General features: G+C 44.4%; 2 protein-coding genes across 5 annotated transcripts in view; one reads left to right on the plus strand and one right to left on the minus strand.

The window, feature by feature from the left end:
• Nucleotides 1-3707, minus strand: part of PRCP (prolylcarboxypeptidase) — a 71086-nt gene extending 67379 nt beyond the window's left edge. The window contains exon 1 of the mRNA XM_019525251.1: nt 3566-3707. Coding sequence (XP_019380796.1) covers nt 3566-3706 — 141 coding nt within the window. The 5' untranslated portion in view covers nt 3707. The remainder of the gene's footprint in view (nt 1-3565) is intronic.
• A 402-nt stretch (nt 3708-4109) lies between these two features.
• DDIAS (DNA damage induced apoptosis suppressor) overlaps nt 4110-13899 on the plus strand; it is a 29290-nt gene continuing 19500 nt past the window's right edge. For 2 of the 4 annotated variants that reach the window (XM_019525006.1, XM_019525010.1), the window contains exons 1-2: nt 4124-4221; nt 11657-11785. In XM_019525006.1, coding sequence (XP_019380551.1) covers nt 11673-11785 — 113 coding nt within the window. In that variant the 5' untranslated portion in view covers nt 4124-4221; nt 11657-11672. Of the gene's footprint in view, nt 4222-11652; nt 11786-13899 lie in introns of all 4 variants that reach the window. The other 2 variants (XM_019525009.1, XM_019525008.1) reach the window with 2 other exon arrangements.

Raw genomic sequence — 13899 nt, forward strand, 5'->3', positions numbered from 1 at the left:
TAGTCTAAAGCACTGAACCAGGTATGTCAAATGCACAGCCTATGAAACAGACAGCCCCATTACTCAGCCTCCAGTGCTGCCCCTGGGTCTGGTGTGGACCCACATGTAGCATGCACTGCATGCTGGACAGGCTCCACATGGAGGGTCTGGGATGCACAGGGTTGGGGGAACAGCAGGCAAAGCTCCAGCTCCATGGGCTCAATCTGGCCCAGGGGGCCAGCCATGTGCCATTCATCTGGCCATGGGGCCAGATAAGTTTGACACCCCTGCTCGAGAAGGAGGACACCCATCTCTGCCAGTAGGGTAGATAAAACAGTGTGTGTCAGATTTTAAAGTTAAAAAAAAAAAAAAAAAAGAGGACTTTTTTTTAAGTAATCACCATTATATAGGCTTATTTAAAGAATTAAAAAAAAAAAAAGAGGAGTCTTAGTTTAAAATATGTTAAAGCTCAAAATATATTACAGAGTAGGAATTACAACTTCTAATTATATACTATGAGACAATATAGTTACGCAACCTTTTTAGAAGTTTTCTAAGAAGGTCACAACAGGCCATGGACTATATTAGGGGCCCAATCTTATGGAGATTCCCAGAGGGTCTTTTAGAGATTAGTACAGATTAAAGAAAGCAATTTTACCCACTGGAATTCTATGCTCAGTCTAAAAGATCCCATGAAGTATTTCTGTGATGCATAGTTTCTGTTCTGAAACAGAATCTGTACATGAGAACATCCTTGTTAACCACAGTATAGAGAGATGAGCTAAACAGACCTGATTACCCATGCATCAGCCCTATTGTCTCTGCAAGTTACCTGCACAGATTTGAGCCCTTAACTTCTTGAAACTTTGCACTTCTAGAGAAAGGTAAATGAATAGAGGATTGTTGGGGGTGGCATAGATCTGGGCAAGGAGGAAAAAAAAAAAAAGTTTCATGTAAAATTGAGGGCAGGATATTGAAACTGGCCTGAGGTAAGTGTTAGTCAGCAACATAGCTAGAAGACACGCGATTCTAGTGCCCTTGATTGTAAACATTCAATCTTTACACAATACATGATCCAATAGCCTGAAAGTTTCCTGTGTTGACATTCAACTAAGTGTTAAGACACAGAAGCAGGAACCTGAACACACCGAATCCCTGAAGGTGCTAAAGAAAAAAAAATCAGAACTGTATTTATATTCATGGAAACACCACACTATGCTGGTGCTCTCCGCCAGAACCACACCACCTCATTAGCTGGAGGTCCAGCACTCAACTCTGGCTTCAGTGTAACCTGAGAGCAAAGCGTGCCAAACCTACATTAGCCAACAACCACCAAACTGCTCATCCCCCAGATAATTAAACCTATTAGAGGGGTCAGGGCAGTTTTCCTGTTACCAAGGATCAGAACTTGTGGTGCTTTTAATTAGCAACTGGAAAGTTAGCATACCGCTTGCAGGCTTTTTGTCTACATTTTTAAATAAAACTCACCATGTGGTTTTAAGAAATAGGGTTTTTTTTAAAAAAAAAAAGGCAGGAATTTTCCCTTTTTGTGGGCAGAAACTGCTGAAAGAGAAAAGTCCCAGGGAGTGTGGGAACACAAGCCAGAAATGACAGAAATTAGTGGCACTTGGAACCCTTATTAAATCTCTCCCCAACCACATCCCATAGCTTTAAGATGAGAGGAGGCTTAATTCCAGAGCCAACATTAAAAGACATGTACCTAGGTATGGTAAAGTGAGGATATGAAGCTTGACTGCTCACTCTAATGTAACTCTGTACCCTCCTACGGGGACATGATATTTGTGTTTTACAGAAAAATGAAGAACTACAGCAGCATTCAAGCACAACATAAGAAATAAAGCCTCCCTTTCACATTTCCAGTTCCAGGAGGTACTGGGAGAGCAAGACCCAAGACTCCACTTCTCCAGTGCCACAAAAAAAAAAAAATCACCCCCACCACTCGGGCAAAAAAAGATACCAGATAGTATTTGCTGGCCCCCACAAGACCTGGGCTTGGTGGAAGAGTAGAGGACCAGCTACAGATCCAAAAAAGAATGATAACCAAACGAGGGATCTTTGGCAATTAATTTTTTGCTGCCCCAGATGGAGTTTCTCTACCCCACTCAGACTGCTGGGACAAGTGTACAGTCAATATACTTGTTCCTTTCCACTTCTTCCCCTCAAGCCATGCCTATCCTTTCTGCCTTCTTCCCCGCATAAGCCTTCCCTTCCCACTTGCTACAACCTTCCCCTAAAAAATTTGAGGAACTAACAGACTTTGTTGTGAATAACCCCTTCCCCCTCCCCAAACTTAAGATCCTAGGCACTTCAAGGCAAAAAGTTTTGCAATTACTCAGCAACTAACACAACAGGACCTAATTCTAGATTGCCCTTTACTGTTGTCTTTAATGATCATAATTATTACGGTAAGACAAGTCTCAGTAGATTAAAAAGGGAGGGGCTTCAACAAGACACTGCTGCTGAATTTGCCCAGTGGGTGTTATTTTGTTTCTTAATGTCTTACTAATAATGACGTTGTACATTTTGAAGCTCAAAAAACACAATACAAACATCAGTCTGGTACAGACATCAGCAGATCTCTGCTCTTCCAGGAGGAAGTGAAAGAAGTCACACAGCCCCTTGAAGGTCCTGAGAGCAGACTGCCCATTTATTTCATCTCCATGCCCTGATGGATCTTAAATAAAAAAAGAAAGCAATTTACCCACAGAGAGAGTCCACCGGCTTGTAACAAAGGGGGGCAATCTATGCTTTAAACAGAATTAAAGTCAGCCAATTCTTTGTCACCCGTCAGTAAGCACGCTGCAAGAGGATGTAGTGACAACTCAAACTTTGACATTAAGAGGAAGCAGTGATGCAGGTGGCACAAACAAGTGAAATGATTAGAGGCCAGTATGATACACCGAGCATGCACAAAAGCTGCAAGGAAACCATATGTTAATTCAGAGAAAAAGAGTGAGGGGTGCAGCCTCCAAATCTGAACCAGCGGTTCAGAAACTCAGACACACTGCACACCACCAAGTTAAAAGGATGCAACCTTAAGTACCACCAGCAAACATGCATCATATAAAGTCATGAAATTACAAGCCAGCACAGACATACAGACTGCAGTCACTATGACAAGTCAGTTCAGGCGCACCGCTGACAGGCTGTCTGCGTACCACCGGCCATACCCGTACCACCAGCTTAGACCTACACCTTAAATACTGGAAGCTGCAAGCAAGAGAGGAACAGCCAAGAACACCCTGGGTCAGCCCAGGTCCCTTCAGCCTCCGCATTCTGCCCTAGGGTGCAACAGGCCTGGCTGTCCCTTTCAGGGGCTTGTCCTACCAACGTCTCTCATAGAAGGGGAAGCTACTGAAAGAGCAGCAACTCATCTCTGGGGACAAAAGAAAACCGGGCACCGGAGCGAGGGTCAGGGCAAGCGCCACCACCTGCTCCACAGGGAGTTTCGCCAGGGCCGGAGGAGGAAATTAAGCAGGAGGTCCCGGGACTTGGGATGGGGGGCAGGTGCAGGGTCCCCCAGGCAGGGCCCGCCCAGAGGAATGCAGCCCCAGGAGGCTCCTACCTGCTGCGGGAGGTGGCAAGTGCGGTAGGAAGCAGCCGGGCGGGAGGCCGCGGGTGGGCGGCGGGCGCGGCCGAGGCTCAGTAGCCCCAGCAGGAGGAGAAGAAATAAGGGGAAACCACCGAGCCCCACCAGCAACCGCATCGCGAACCCAGATGAGGAGACCTGTGGCCGTCGCCCACTTTATAGCGCGGCCCCGCCCCCGCGCGTGCAAACCCGCCTCGTGATTGGCTGTCCAGAGATGGGAGGGGCGGGGCTCTACTGCGGGACGCCGTTGGCTTTTGTAACACAAGCCGGGATTGGCCACCACAGGGAAACATTAAAAAAATTTAAAAAAATTAAAAAAATGAAATGAAATGAAATGGAAAAGGCACGGTGATTGGCCCCTTGCGTTTAGATGCGATTGGCGGCCTTGTGCGTTCCCCAGCGTTTCATTGGCTTGCTGCTCGTCGACTGGGTGGGTTGATGCCGGGCCGAGCTTGAACTTGTTCCTTCCCCAGCTCAGAAGCGCTGCCGCACGTGACCCGCGCCTGGTGTGCCAGAGCGAGGCTGTGTGCATCACTTCCTCTCGAAGCGGTTGCGCCGGCGGTCGTGGGTCTCTCAGCGTCCCGGTCCCGAGGTGAGGTTCCCCTCCCCCATCCCCAGTTATCGCCCCTCAGGTAAAGGTGCCAAAAAGGCCGCGCTGAAGCGCGCGGGCTTGGCGGAAGGGTCTAAAGTGCACGGGGGGGTGGGCGTTTTTTGAGGGGGGGAACGTCTGTTAATTTTAGTTCTAATTTTTTTTTATTTTAAAAAATAAAAAAATTAAAAAGTAGAAAAAAAGAATTTTTAAAATTTTTTTTACTTTTTAAATTTTTTGGCAAGAGTTTAAAAAAATAGCCCAGCAGAGGGCACCAGACACTGGTGTGAGCCGGGGTGGGGGGAGCCGGCCCTGCACAGGATAGGGTTTCCTGCAGCCCCTGTGGCAGGTAGTGCTCCCTGCGGCTCAGAGGCAACAGCGCCCTGGCGAGCACCAAGAGCATTCGGGTGCAGAGGGCTAAAGCTGGTTCTAACCTGTGCTGTCACTGTCCTGACAATAAGGTGTTGCTGGGATAAGACCAGCATAAAGAAGCTGAAATGCTCGGTATGATCTGGGATCCTGGTTTTCCCTGATTTAAAAAAACAAACCCAATTTTCGAGTTAAAACTAACCCAAAATCCATGTTTTTCTGTGATTAAAATGAAACGCCACTAATATATAGATATACTAGCAGAAGGACCTGTTCTTTACCCAGGTCATTATTCTTGTAATTGCAGTCCTTTGTTTTCAAAGGACTTAGTACATGTTTAGGTCAAAAATATTGTTTGTTTTCAAAAGACTGCAAACAATGTTTTTGGCCTAAACATGTAGCAAGTGCTTTGAAAACAAATGGTACATGTTTAGGCCAAAAATATTGTTTGTTTTCAAAACACTTGCTACATATTTAGGTCAAAAATGTTGTTTGTCTTTAAAGGACTTGGTGCAACATATTTAACACCGGTTTGGCATTTCAAATGGCATCTGAATAAGTGATCTTTATTGTAGAACTTGTTTGTAAACAGTGTTGGCAGTGTTTCCTGTTGGCAACAGTATATGCAGCCCTCTTTGACTAGCATCTCTGGAGCAAGCCACATATAATTGTCCATGTGAACAGCGTTCTTTTAAATAGTGACTGGAAACCCCACAAAGGGTCAAGTGACAAATAACCTACCTATAATTTTCCTCAGGTGGTATTCAGTGATATGGGAAGGTTTAGCATAGATAGGACCAACCATTCTTGAGTTATAGGTGAACATACATACCCTTCATTATATATAGAGAGAGAGAATAGTGTTTCATTTTGATCATGGAAAAATGTGGATTTTGGGTTACGTTTTTTAATCTGAAAATTGGGGGTTTCTTTTTAACAGGTAAAACCAGGATCCCTGCTTATGACATTTTGTAAATGCCATCTGGAGGTGTTAGCAGAATCTGCAAAAATGTGTATGTTCACTGGTTTTACTTCTCTTCTCATCCCTCCTCTGTGTCTGTAGTAAAGTGTATTTGACAGTTTTTCAGACTATCCATTTGTGGTTTTTTTCTTAGCTGACAAAGTGAATAGATAATGGTGTTTTGAGTACATGGTGTTAAGTCTGGCAAATGCTCTGCACCTAAAATTCCCATTGATTTCTCTCTCTTTCACCATTAAAATATTTTGAAGTTTAGGATTATTGTTTTTCATTCTTGTGATTCTGTTCCACATTGAGACTTATTTTCTTGGTATTGTCTGGTGACAATGGATAAGCCATGTCCAGATGAGTGCAGCCATGTGGTATGTGGCACCATGCAACACACATTCAGGCGTTCTCTGCACTGCTGCCTTGCAGTGTAGGGGATTTTTTTGGACCCTGGGAGATCATGGGGTCAAAAGAACCCTCATGGAAAAAGGAGTGGCGGCGCACATGGCAGCAAAGCATGCTGCCCAAAACCAAACCATGGCCAGCTGGTGCCACACTCTGGCTTCCAGCCAGGCTTCCTGCTGCAGGAGCACTGCAGCTGTAGCTTACCTGGAGCCCAGGTAAGGCTGCTGGCACCAGCAGAGTTACTGGCCCCAGCCTCCCCTACCTCACCCAGGTAACCTGCTCCATGGCACAGGCATTGCCCAGGGACAAGGAGCAGCAGCACAAGGTGCCAGCTGCTTCTTGTCCCTGGGGAAATAAACGTCCATGCTCGTGTGGACATGGCCATAGAGACCTACCAGTAACCTAGGACTAGTTAATTAGTTTTGGTACTATATATAACAGCATACACAGTCAGATGCATTAGCATTGGTATATAATATCTGCCCTAAAAATACCATACTATTTTTGTTTGGTCTCCCCATGCCGTTTTGTCTTTCTTTGTCTCAGCCGCAAGCTGTCTGGACCAGGGACTGTCAAAATTAAAACCTTGCAATCGCTGTTTTTGGTGCATAGTAACAAGTCTTAAAATCTGCTTTTGGCTACTGGAGGTCTCGTTCAAAGTCTTGTTTAATTAAAGAAATAATACTACTAATGATTTGGATGTCTTGCTTTAAGTTGCATTTCAAAAAGTTATCTCCAAAGTCTGAGGAGTAATCTTCACTCACTTGCACCCCAGATAGTGCTGCAGGCTGCTGATGTGGAAATTGGTTTCCATTAGAACACAATAAAAACAGATTCTCACGCTTGTAAGTTTTACTAGACCATGTTTGGCTAATCTAACCTTTACTTTTATGTGGATGCACTTCCATCACTCTAATAACTAGCATATAGGATTTACAAAGCCTCCATTAATCCAGTTATACAGTTGCTTCCGATCATTTTGAGTGGCTTGCCCTTGACAACTTGAAGTGGTCCAGAACAGTTTGTCAGTGTTTTGATATGAAAACTTTGGCCGCCTTCTTCCAACCTCTTGTAAAGTAGTGGTTTACTCCTTAAGCGTTTCTGTTGATTCTGATGGACAGTTCAAGGTAAAGGGCAGCATTCCCTGTGTGCAAGCATGGCTAAAACTATAACCAATTTTGTTAATATAAAATTGGTATCTCTAGAGCAGGAGTCAGCAACCCCCCGGCACACATGCCAGTGTATGGCATGTGAAGACATTTTGCTTGGCACGCCAGCCCTTGGGGCAGATAGAGGGAGAGCTACAATGGGCCTGATCCTTCTTGTGGCATTGCAGCCCTGGCCCCTTCCCTGATATCCACCCCAAGGCACACATGTACCCACTGCCAGCTGTTACCAGATTTGCCTGTCACTTTTGGGGTGTACTCATTTATTAGGGGTGTGTTTCTGGGGTCTCTATTTCTATCAGTGTACTGCTTGTGTTACTTGTGTTTCTATGCGGAGCTGTATCTCTTCCTTCTGCAAGTCCTCACCCCAATGGAGCTATCTTGCAGGACTCAGTTTCAATGGGGCTGGGTTCCTCCAGCCACCATTTCAATCAAATACATACACACATGCACACACATTAACATAACATACCTGACCCAGCTGGGTTGATCAGCATGTACAGGCTGACACCCTCATATGCCAGGAATCAGTTCATCAGGGCAACAATAAAATGAGGTTGGACACAAGCACACAGGTGAACAGAATACCTCTGAATCAGGCTAGGTGTCCAGCTGACACCCTCTTGGGCCAGTATTTGGTTCATTAAGGCACGTCTGAGCCAAACTGGGCCAATCAGCCTGTACAAGCTGACCCCCTTATGTGTCTTAAACTCAGCACGTCCCAATCTTTTGCCCTGACTGTCCTAGTAGTGGTAGCCTCTTGATGAGCAGACCCCACGTATTTTGGGACTTTGCAGGGATCTTTGTCGTAGGTGAAAGAAGCATCGCTGCAGAGCAAGTGGGAAAGGGGAAGGAGAGAAGGAAAAATTCAGCCAGTTACCACCAGCTTGACTATAGAAGTTATTTATTGCTAAATATATTAAATTTATGATGGTACTAGTAGTAATAGCCATGCAAGGAAAAACAAACAAAAATAATTACAATATTACCCTGGTTCAGGTGAGTATTTGGGCAATATGGATTAGGGCTCATGCTTACTTAATAAAATACAGGTTCAGAAAGCTATGCCTAAAGAGAGAGAGAGCTGGGATCTCACCATTTCAAGGCACTCAGGTGTTTTGTTGACAGGCAGAGTTTGTAGCACGATTGTGGAAGGTTAAATGGGCAACCAAAAGAATATCTGTTTATCCCAGATTTTTTTGAGAGCAACAGCAGATGGTGTCAGAGATTTCTCCATCTTGAAACACACTATTTGCTGCTTTACAGCTTTCTTATACCCTTAGTCCAGCCTCTTCAAAGCAGTTTTTTAATTGTGTAAATCAAGAGAGTCCCAAGCCATAATTGACAGGAGAAATACTGTTATTTAAACAGGTTCAATTTAAATGAATTACCTCTTTCAGGAACAAAGGATTATCTGGTTTGGAATGTCTCAAGAGACTGATCAACAACCAGGAAAAACTGAAGGTTTTAAGGAGTAACCAGACACCTAGGAGCCAGTTTATCTTCTATATTCTTACTAATTTCAAACTGGAAGGGATACCACATTATTTCTTCTCAGACGGCCTAACTATGCTTGCACTGTGAAGTTATCATCTGTGTTTTGTACTTTGCCTGTTGTGAATAAGCCTCAGCTTAGTAAGACTTTCAGATCTTACTGTAGCCTTTTACTGCTGCCTTGATTTGGTCTGTTTTCTAAAACAGGAAATCCCAAGGGCACATGCAACAGACAAGGAAATTACTTGGAATGTTCATAAACTTTGTGGGGAGGACTCCCACCAGTCATCCCGGGAAAAGTATGACAGCATTTGTGGTCGGGGCTCCAACGGGCTGGATGTTGTGATGAACCCGTAACCATTGTTCAAATGTCACCCATACCCCCTTTGCCTTGGTCTCTTGCCTCATCATTCCCTAACCCAGCAACAGAGTTTTAGTCAATCAAGTTTAAATAGGCCTTTCATAATGGGACCGGGGAAAGTATGGCCTGAGATGCCCGTTAAACTTTTCTTCTGCTTAGTTCTGGTTAGATGAGGTGTGTGGGAGGAGGGAAAGAAAAAGTCCTTTGTAAATCCAGCAATCTGGTTGCCAGGGTTCCCTCAAGAACACCGAGCTGACAGGTAACACAGCAATGAGCAGGGCTGTGGCTCCGCGGACCCCAGTGCAGCTGCTTGCAGCCTTCTGGCTGCCTGACACAGCTGTCCCGGACTCGGGGCAGGCCACGCTGTGTGGAGCCCAGGCTGCTTGCTTCAGGCAGCATAGAGGGCTGCACTGAGGTCTGTGGAGGCCCAGCCTGGCTGGCAGGTGCACATGAACCTTGGGGTGGACTCTGGGGAAAGGGCTGGAGTTGCACTGCCGCAAAAAGGATCGGACCCCTTGTAGCTCCCTCGTTGTCTGTGCACCAACATCTTACAAGTTGACTTTGCAGGTTTTTTGGCACTCTGCCCAAAACCATTGCTGACCCCTACTCTAGAGCTTGCTTGGGTGGATACACAAATGCTTTTGTCTGTTATGTCAGCATTCTGATGCCTCAATTTTGGGAAAAGATACCATGGTTTCTATCCCATTTTAACAAATGGATAAACTGCACTTCATCTTAAATAAAGCCCTCAATTTAAACAAAATCTTCCATTTCTTTTATTTAATGGGTTTTGAACCAAATCCGTTAAACAGACTTGTCGTAGCATATTTTTACTTGCTAATGAGCTTCATCCGAGACTTGGTAATTCTCTGAAGGGAACTGGAATAGCTGTGGGGTTTAAGTGAAACTGTAGAAATAACAAGATATTCTAGGCTTTTAAAAGTCATCTTGTATACATTTTAGGTTTTCTGCTTAAAGTGGTAGCGTGTTTTTTCCTTTCATAGGGAAGATTTGTGTTGTAGTCAGATGGCTTACTATTTGGTTAAATTATACCTGTGGTTTGGGACTGTGAGGAGTGGTCTTTGGAGCGCCCTAGGAGAACATGATTGCCTTGAGCCCTGCTGGAGAGGCAGGTTCAAGGCAGAGCAAGTGCAGAGTCTGGACCAGGGAGAAACGGGGACAGGGGCCCGGTGCCCAACAAACAGTGTGACGGTGACATTGCAGTGACATCTGAGAGGCATGGGATGTGGTGTAGGAGCAGATGGAACCACGTAATTAACCCTAAAGGGTTACAGGGGCCCTGGGGCACAGATGGGCAGAGAGCATCCACTCAGCTCAGGAGTAGAGTCAAGGTCAGCAGTGTTCAGGCAGGACCTGCTGGCTAGCAGATAGAGTAAGGCTCACTCTAGGACTCCCAAGGCAGCCTCCCTTTCAGTCCAATAATTACATCGAGGTGTGGTGGGCAAGATGGAGGGGAGGCTACCCTAGAGGCAGAGCAGGGTGCGGGTTACGGGGCCACCATCATCACCACCCCTGGGACTCCAGTGTGCTACAGACAAAAAGCATTGCATCAGACCATGTAATTGAAACACTTTTTCCTCCAAACAAATGCAGTGAGAGGTTCTCCAAATACAGTATCAAATTCCTAGTGTTGCTCAGTTATGTTAGAAAGGCTTATTGTGATAAAACATTTTAAGGAAACTGTTCATTGGAAATCTAATTAGCTTTAAAAAAAAAACCAAATTGCAAGTCCCAAGAGACTTGCATCTGCATGAGTCCTCCTGGCAACTTCTTTTATAAAAAAGATAAATACAGTTGTAAATGTTTTGTTTCCTGTTGCTATTTGTTTGGATTTGCTAAGCAATAGAAGCTGTGAAATCTAGTTTTTCAAATGCGTAAACCATAAATAAGGTTTCTTTAAATTTGTCTCTAACATCTTCAGGGTTGATCAAGTTAAACTGAAGTAATTTTGAATGGAGTTTTTTTTAAATTTAAACGTATACAATTAACCCAGTGGCATATATTAATGGCTAACTATAATCCTAGAAAAAACAGCAGCTTTGACAGCCAAGTGTCTGAGCAAAATAATTGTAATTCAAAGCAAAATATTTCTTTTAACTCTGAAAAATAAAATGGACACTTCATGTGCTAAGTATCAGTTCAAAAGAAAGCTGAATTATAGTTCCCTGATGATAATCTTTGAAAGTGCAGTATATAGTTCTAAACAGAGTTTAGTGACATTAGAAGGCGTGGTAATTTTGCAAGAAAATTTAAAACCTGATAGGAAGCTATTTTAGGAAATTATGTCAACTATAAGTAGATCAGACTAACTAAACCTATGGCATACCAAAGTCAATGGTGCATTTTGTATGTTTGCCCTTTTGGGTCAAATTGTAGGATTATGACCTTAATTCGGAGACCAGTCCGCTGAGGTTCTGAGCATGTTTTAAGAATTGTAAACTGCTATCATCTCTCATCATCACAGAAGTTGATATTTGTTTGCAGGATTGTGTCTAATGGAGTTGTCTCTCCTTTTTTTAAAAAAATTCATGTTGTAATTTCATATTAAAAAGATTCCAGAACAGTTGTGTTCTAAAACTTAGATGGAGTTACTATACTACTTCCTCAGATGTTTGGCTTATTAAAGAAAATGGCAGTATATGTGCTTTTATACAATGAAAATCTCAACAGATTATTCTAATTAATCTCTTCCCAGGTGACACTGTGAGCATATGAATGACAGGAGAAGACTCCTAACTGCTTCTGTAATTTCCATCCAGAACTCCTGTTTTGTGTATCCGTTTTGTCAGAACTGCTTTTCTAAGCTGATTTTAGATTCCAGAAGGTAAGTCCATCTTGGAGGGCCATTGCTAAACCTTAATTTGGAAAGCACCTAGCACTGTTTGGGTGCTATTGATTAGTGTAACCTGTGTATAGTTGTTAAAAAAAATCAGAAGTTTTAGAATTGTGCTGGACGGCCTGAGTAATCAGATTAATGATGTAATAAGAGATAATACTAATAGTATTATAATGGTACCTACAGTACATTTGAATTAATTCTCTACTCCAAGAGTACATACAGATGTTCAGGGAGGTTAGGGAAAGTTTAGATTGCAATAAAAATAGTAGTCCAATCTAGTTTAGTTCACTCGATGCAGACCTTACATACAGATTCATAGTTAAGTGAATCTAAGTGCAAGCTGTACAGAAATTCAGGAAGGTTAGATTAGTCTAAAAATGGCTGGCCTGATCCAATTCAGCTCTACTTCCAAGGCAGTTTACTTGGATCAGGTCTGGCAAGACTGATCTAACTGAACTCCCAGCACAGCCTGTGTCTAAGAGCCCAGCTTCTGGCCCCAGCCCAAGGGCTGTGGTTTTCCTATGACTCTTACCCCCTGGAACCAGACTATCTTTAGCTCCTGGCCTCTGCCCCAGACAGACATCCTCCCACCCTGATACCTCTAATTTTCTTCCCCCTTGCTCCTTGCTGTGGACCCTACTTGCTCCTGTGATCTACCTCACAGACCCCATTTGTCCTCCCCAGTCTCCCAGATCCTCCTCGCAGATTCCGCTTGCCCTTTCCTCCCCCAGTTCAATCAGGCACCCCTGCTAGCCCCTCCATCCTGGCTTACCTTGTATCAGGTGGCCACTTTTAACACAAACCAAAACAAACAGGGAAAAAACCCCAACACCACCCCATGGAAAGTGCATTTTCTACTTAGCCACCCCACCTCTTCACTGCTGCTGTTATCACTGCCACCAGCTCCTCCTCCAGGCTGCCCAGTGGGGCAGCAGTGGCAGTAGAAAGGAGCTGCAGGGTGGCCTGGGCGCAGGCTGCAGGAGGCCACAGCAAGAAGGGCCTGACAGCAGCAAGGGGAAGGTGGCTGATTTTTTTCCCCCCTCCCAGCAGCACCTTCTGCCCAGCTACCTCCACTGCCACCACTGCTCAAGATGGTGCAAGTGGGTCCAGAGCTGGTGCAGGGCAGGCCGGGGTCAGGGCTGTGCACGTAGGTCCCGGCTGGTCTGGAGCTGGTCTGCAGGGTCAGGGCTGTGTGCTCAGCTGCTGGTGGCAGTGGTGGGGAGGAGCTGCAGGGTGTGCAAGTTCCAGGCTGTTGCAGGTAGAGGAGGGGGGAAATGTGCTGACCAGCCCACAACAGTTCCCCAAAACTATCTATGTGGCCTGTGGGCCCAAATAATTACCCACCTCTGCTATAATCAAATTAATCAGAGTTTAGTGTACAAACACTGGTTGTGGAGCAGACTATTTTATAAGAGGAAGACTAATGATTATGAGGCAGAGGAGAGGTGCTAAGTAAACAGTGCACTTTCCGTGGGGCTCCCTTGACTGCCAGTTCACAAGTGCCTCTCTAATGATCTGAGGCACTATGACCTAATCCAGCAGCTATACAGATGGTGGCATGGGTTTTCTTCTGGATTGTAGTGTCGGTGTTTTTTTCTGTCTTTTAGTTCGTAGGTTTGGTTTCTTTTAACACAGTTCCTACACCCGTCCAAATTCCCAATTTCTGCAACTGCAGACAATAGCATCCCTCTCTCTCCTAATCCTCCGGAGGCCTCCCTTGCCACATGTCCAGAGGGTGCCTAAACTTTTCCCTTTCCTCTTTCGCAACACTTCATCAAACATACAATCAAACCCATGATGCAGAGACTGAAGGGTATTCAGAGAGCCAATATCACAAGTGCTAAATCAAGAGCTGGATTTATAAAGCTGGATATCTCTGTAGTTTGAGAAAGAAAAATGCAGAAGGTTTCAAATGCTTGAGGAGGTTTTTGTTTCCTGTCTGGTTTATCCAGTATGCTAGATACTGCAATAAATATACAAGAAGTAGTAATTCTGCAATACATTGACATAAAAATAAATTGCTGTGCCAGGAATTTCAAAGCCAAATTGCTCTTCCTCCAAAAAAAAAAAAAAAAAAAAAAAAAAAAAAAAAAGGGCTT

Source organism: Gavialis gangeticus, unplaced genomic scaffold, assembly GCF_001723915.1.
Source record: "Gavialis gangeticus isolate Ggan-Ray unplaced genomic scaffold, GavGan_comp1, whole genome shotgun sequence".
Taxonomy (NCBI): domain Eukaryota; kingdom Metazoa; phylum Chordata; order Crocodylia; family Gavialidae; genus Gavialis; species Gavialis gangeticus.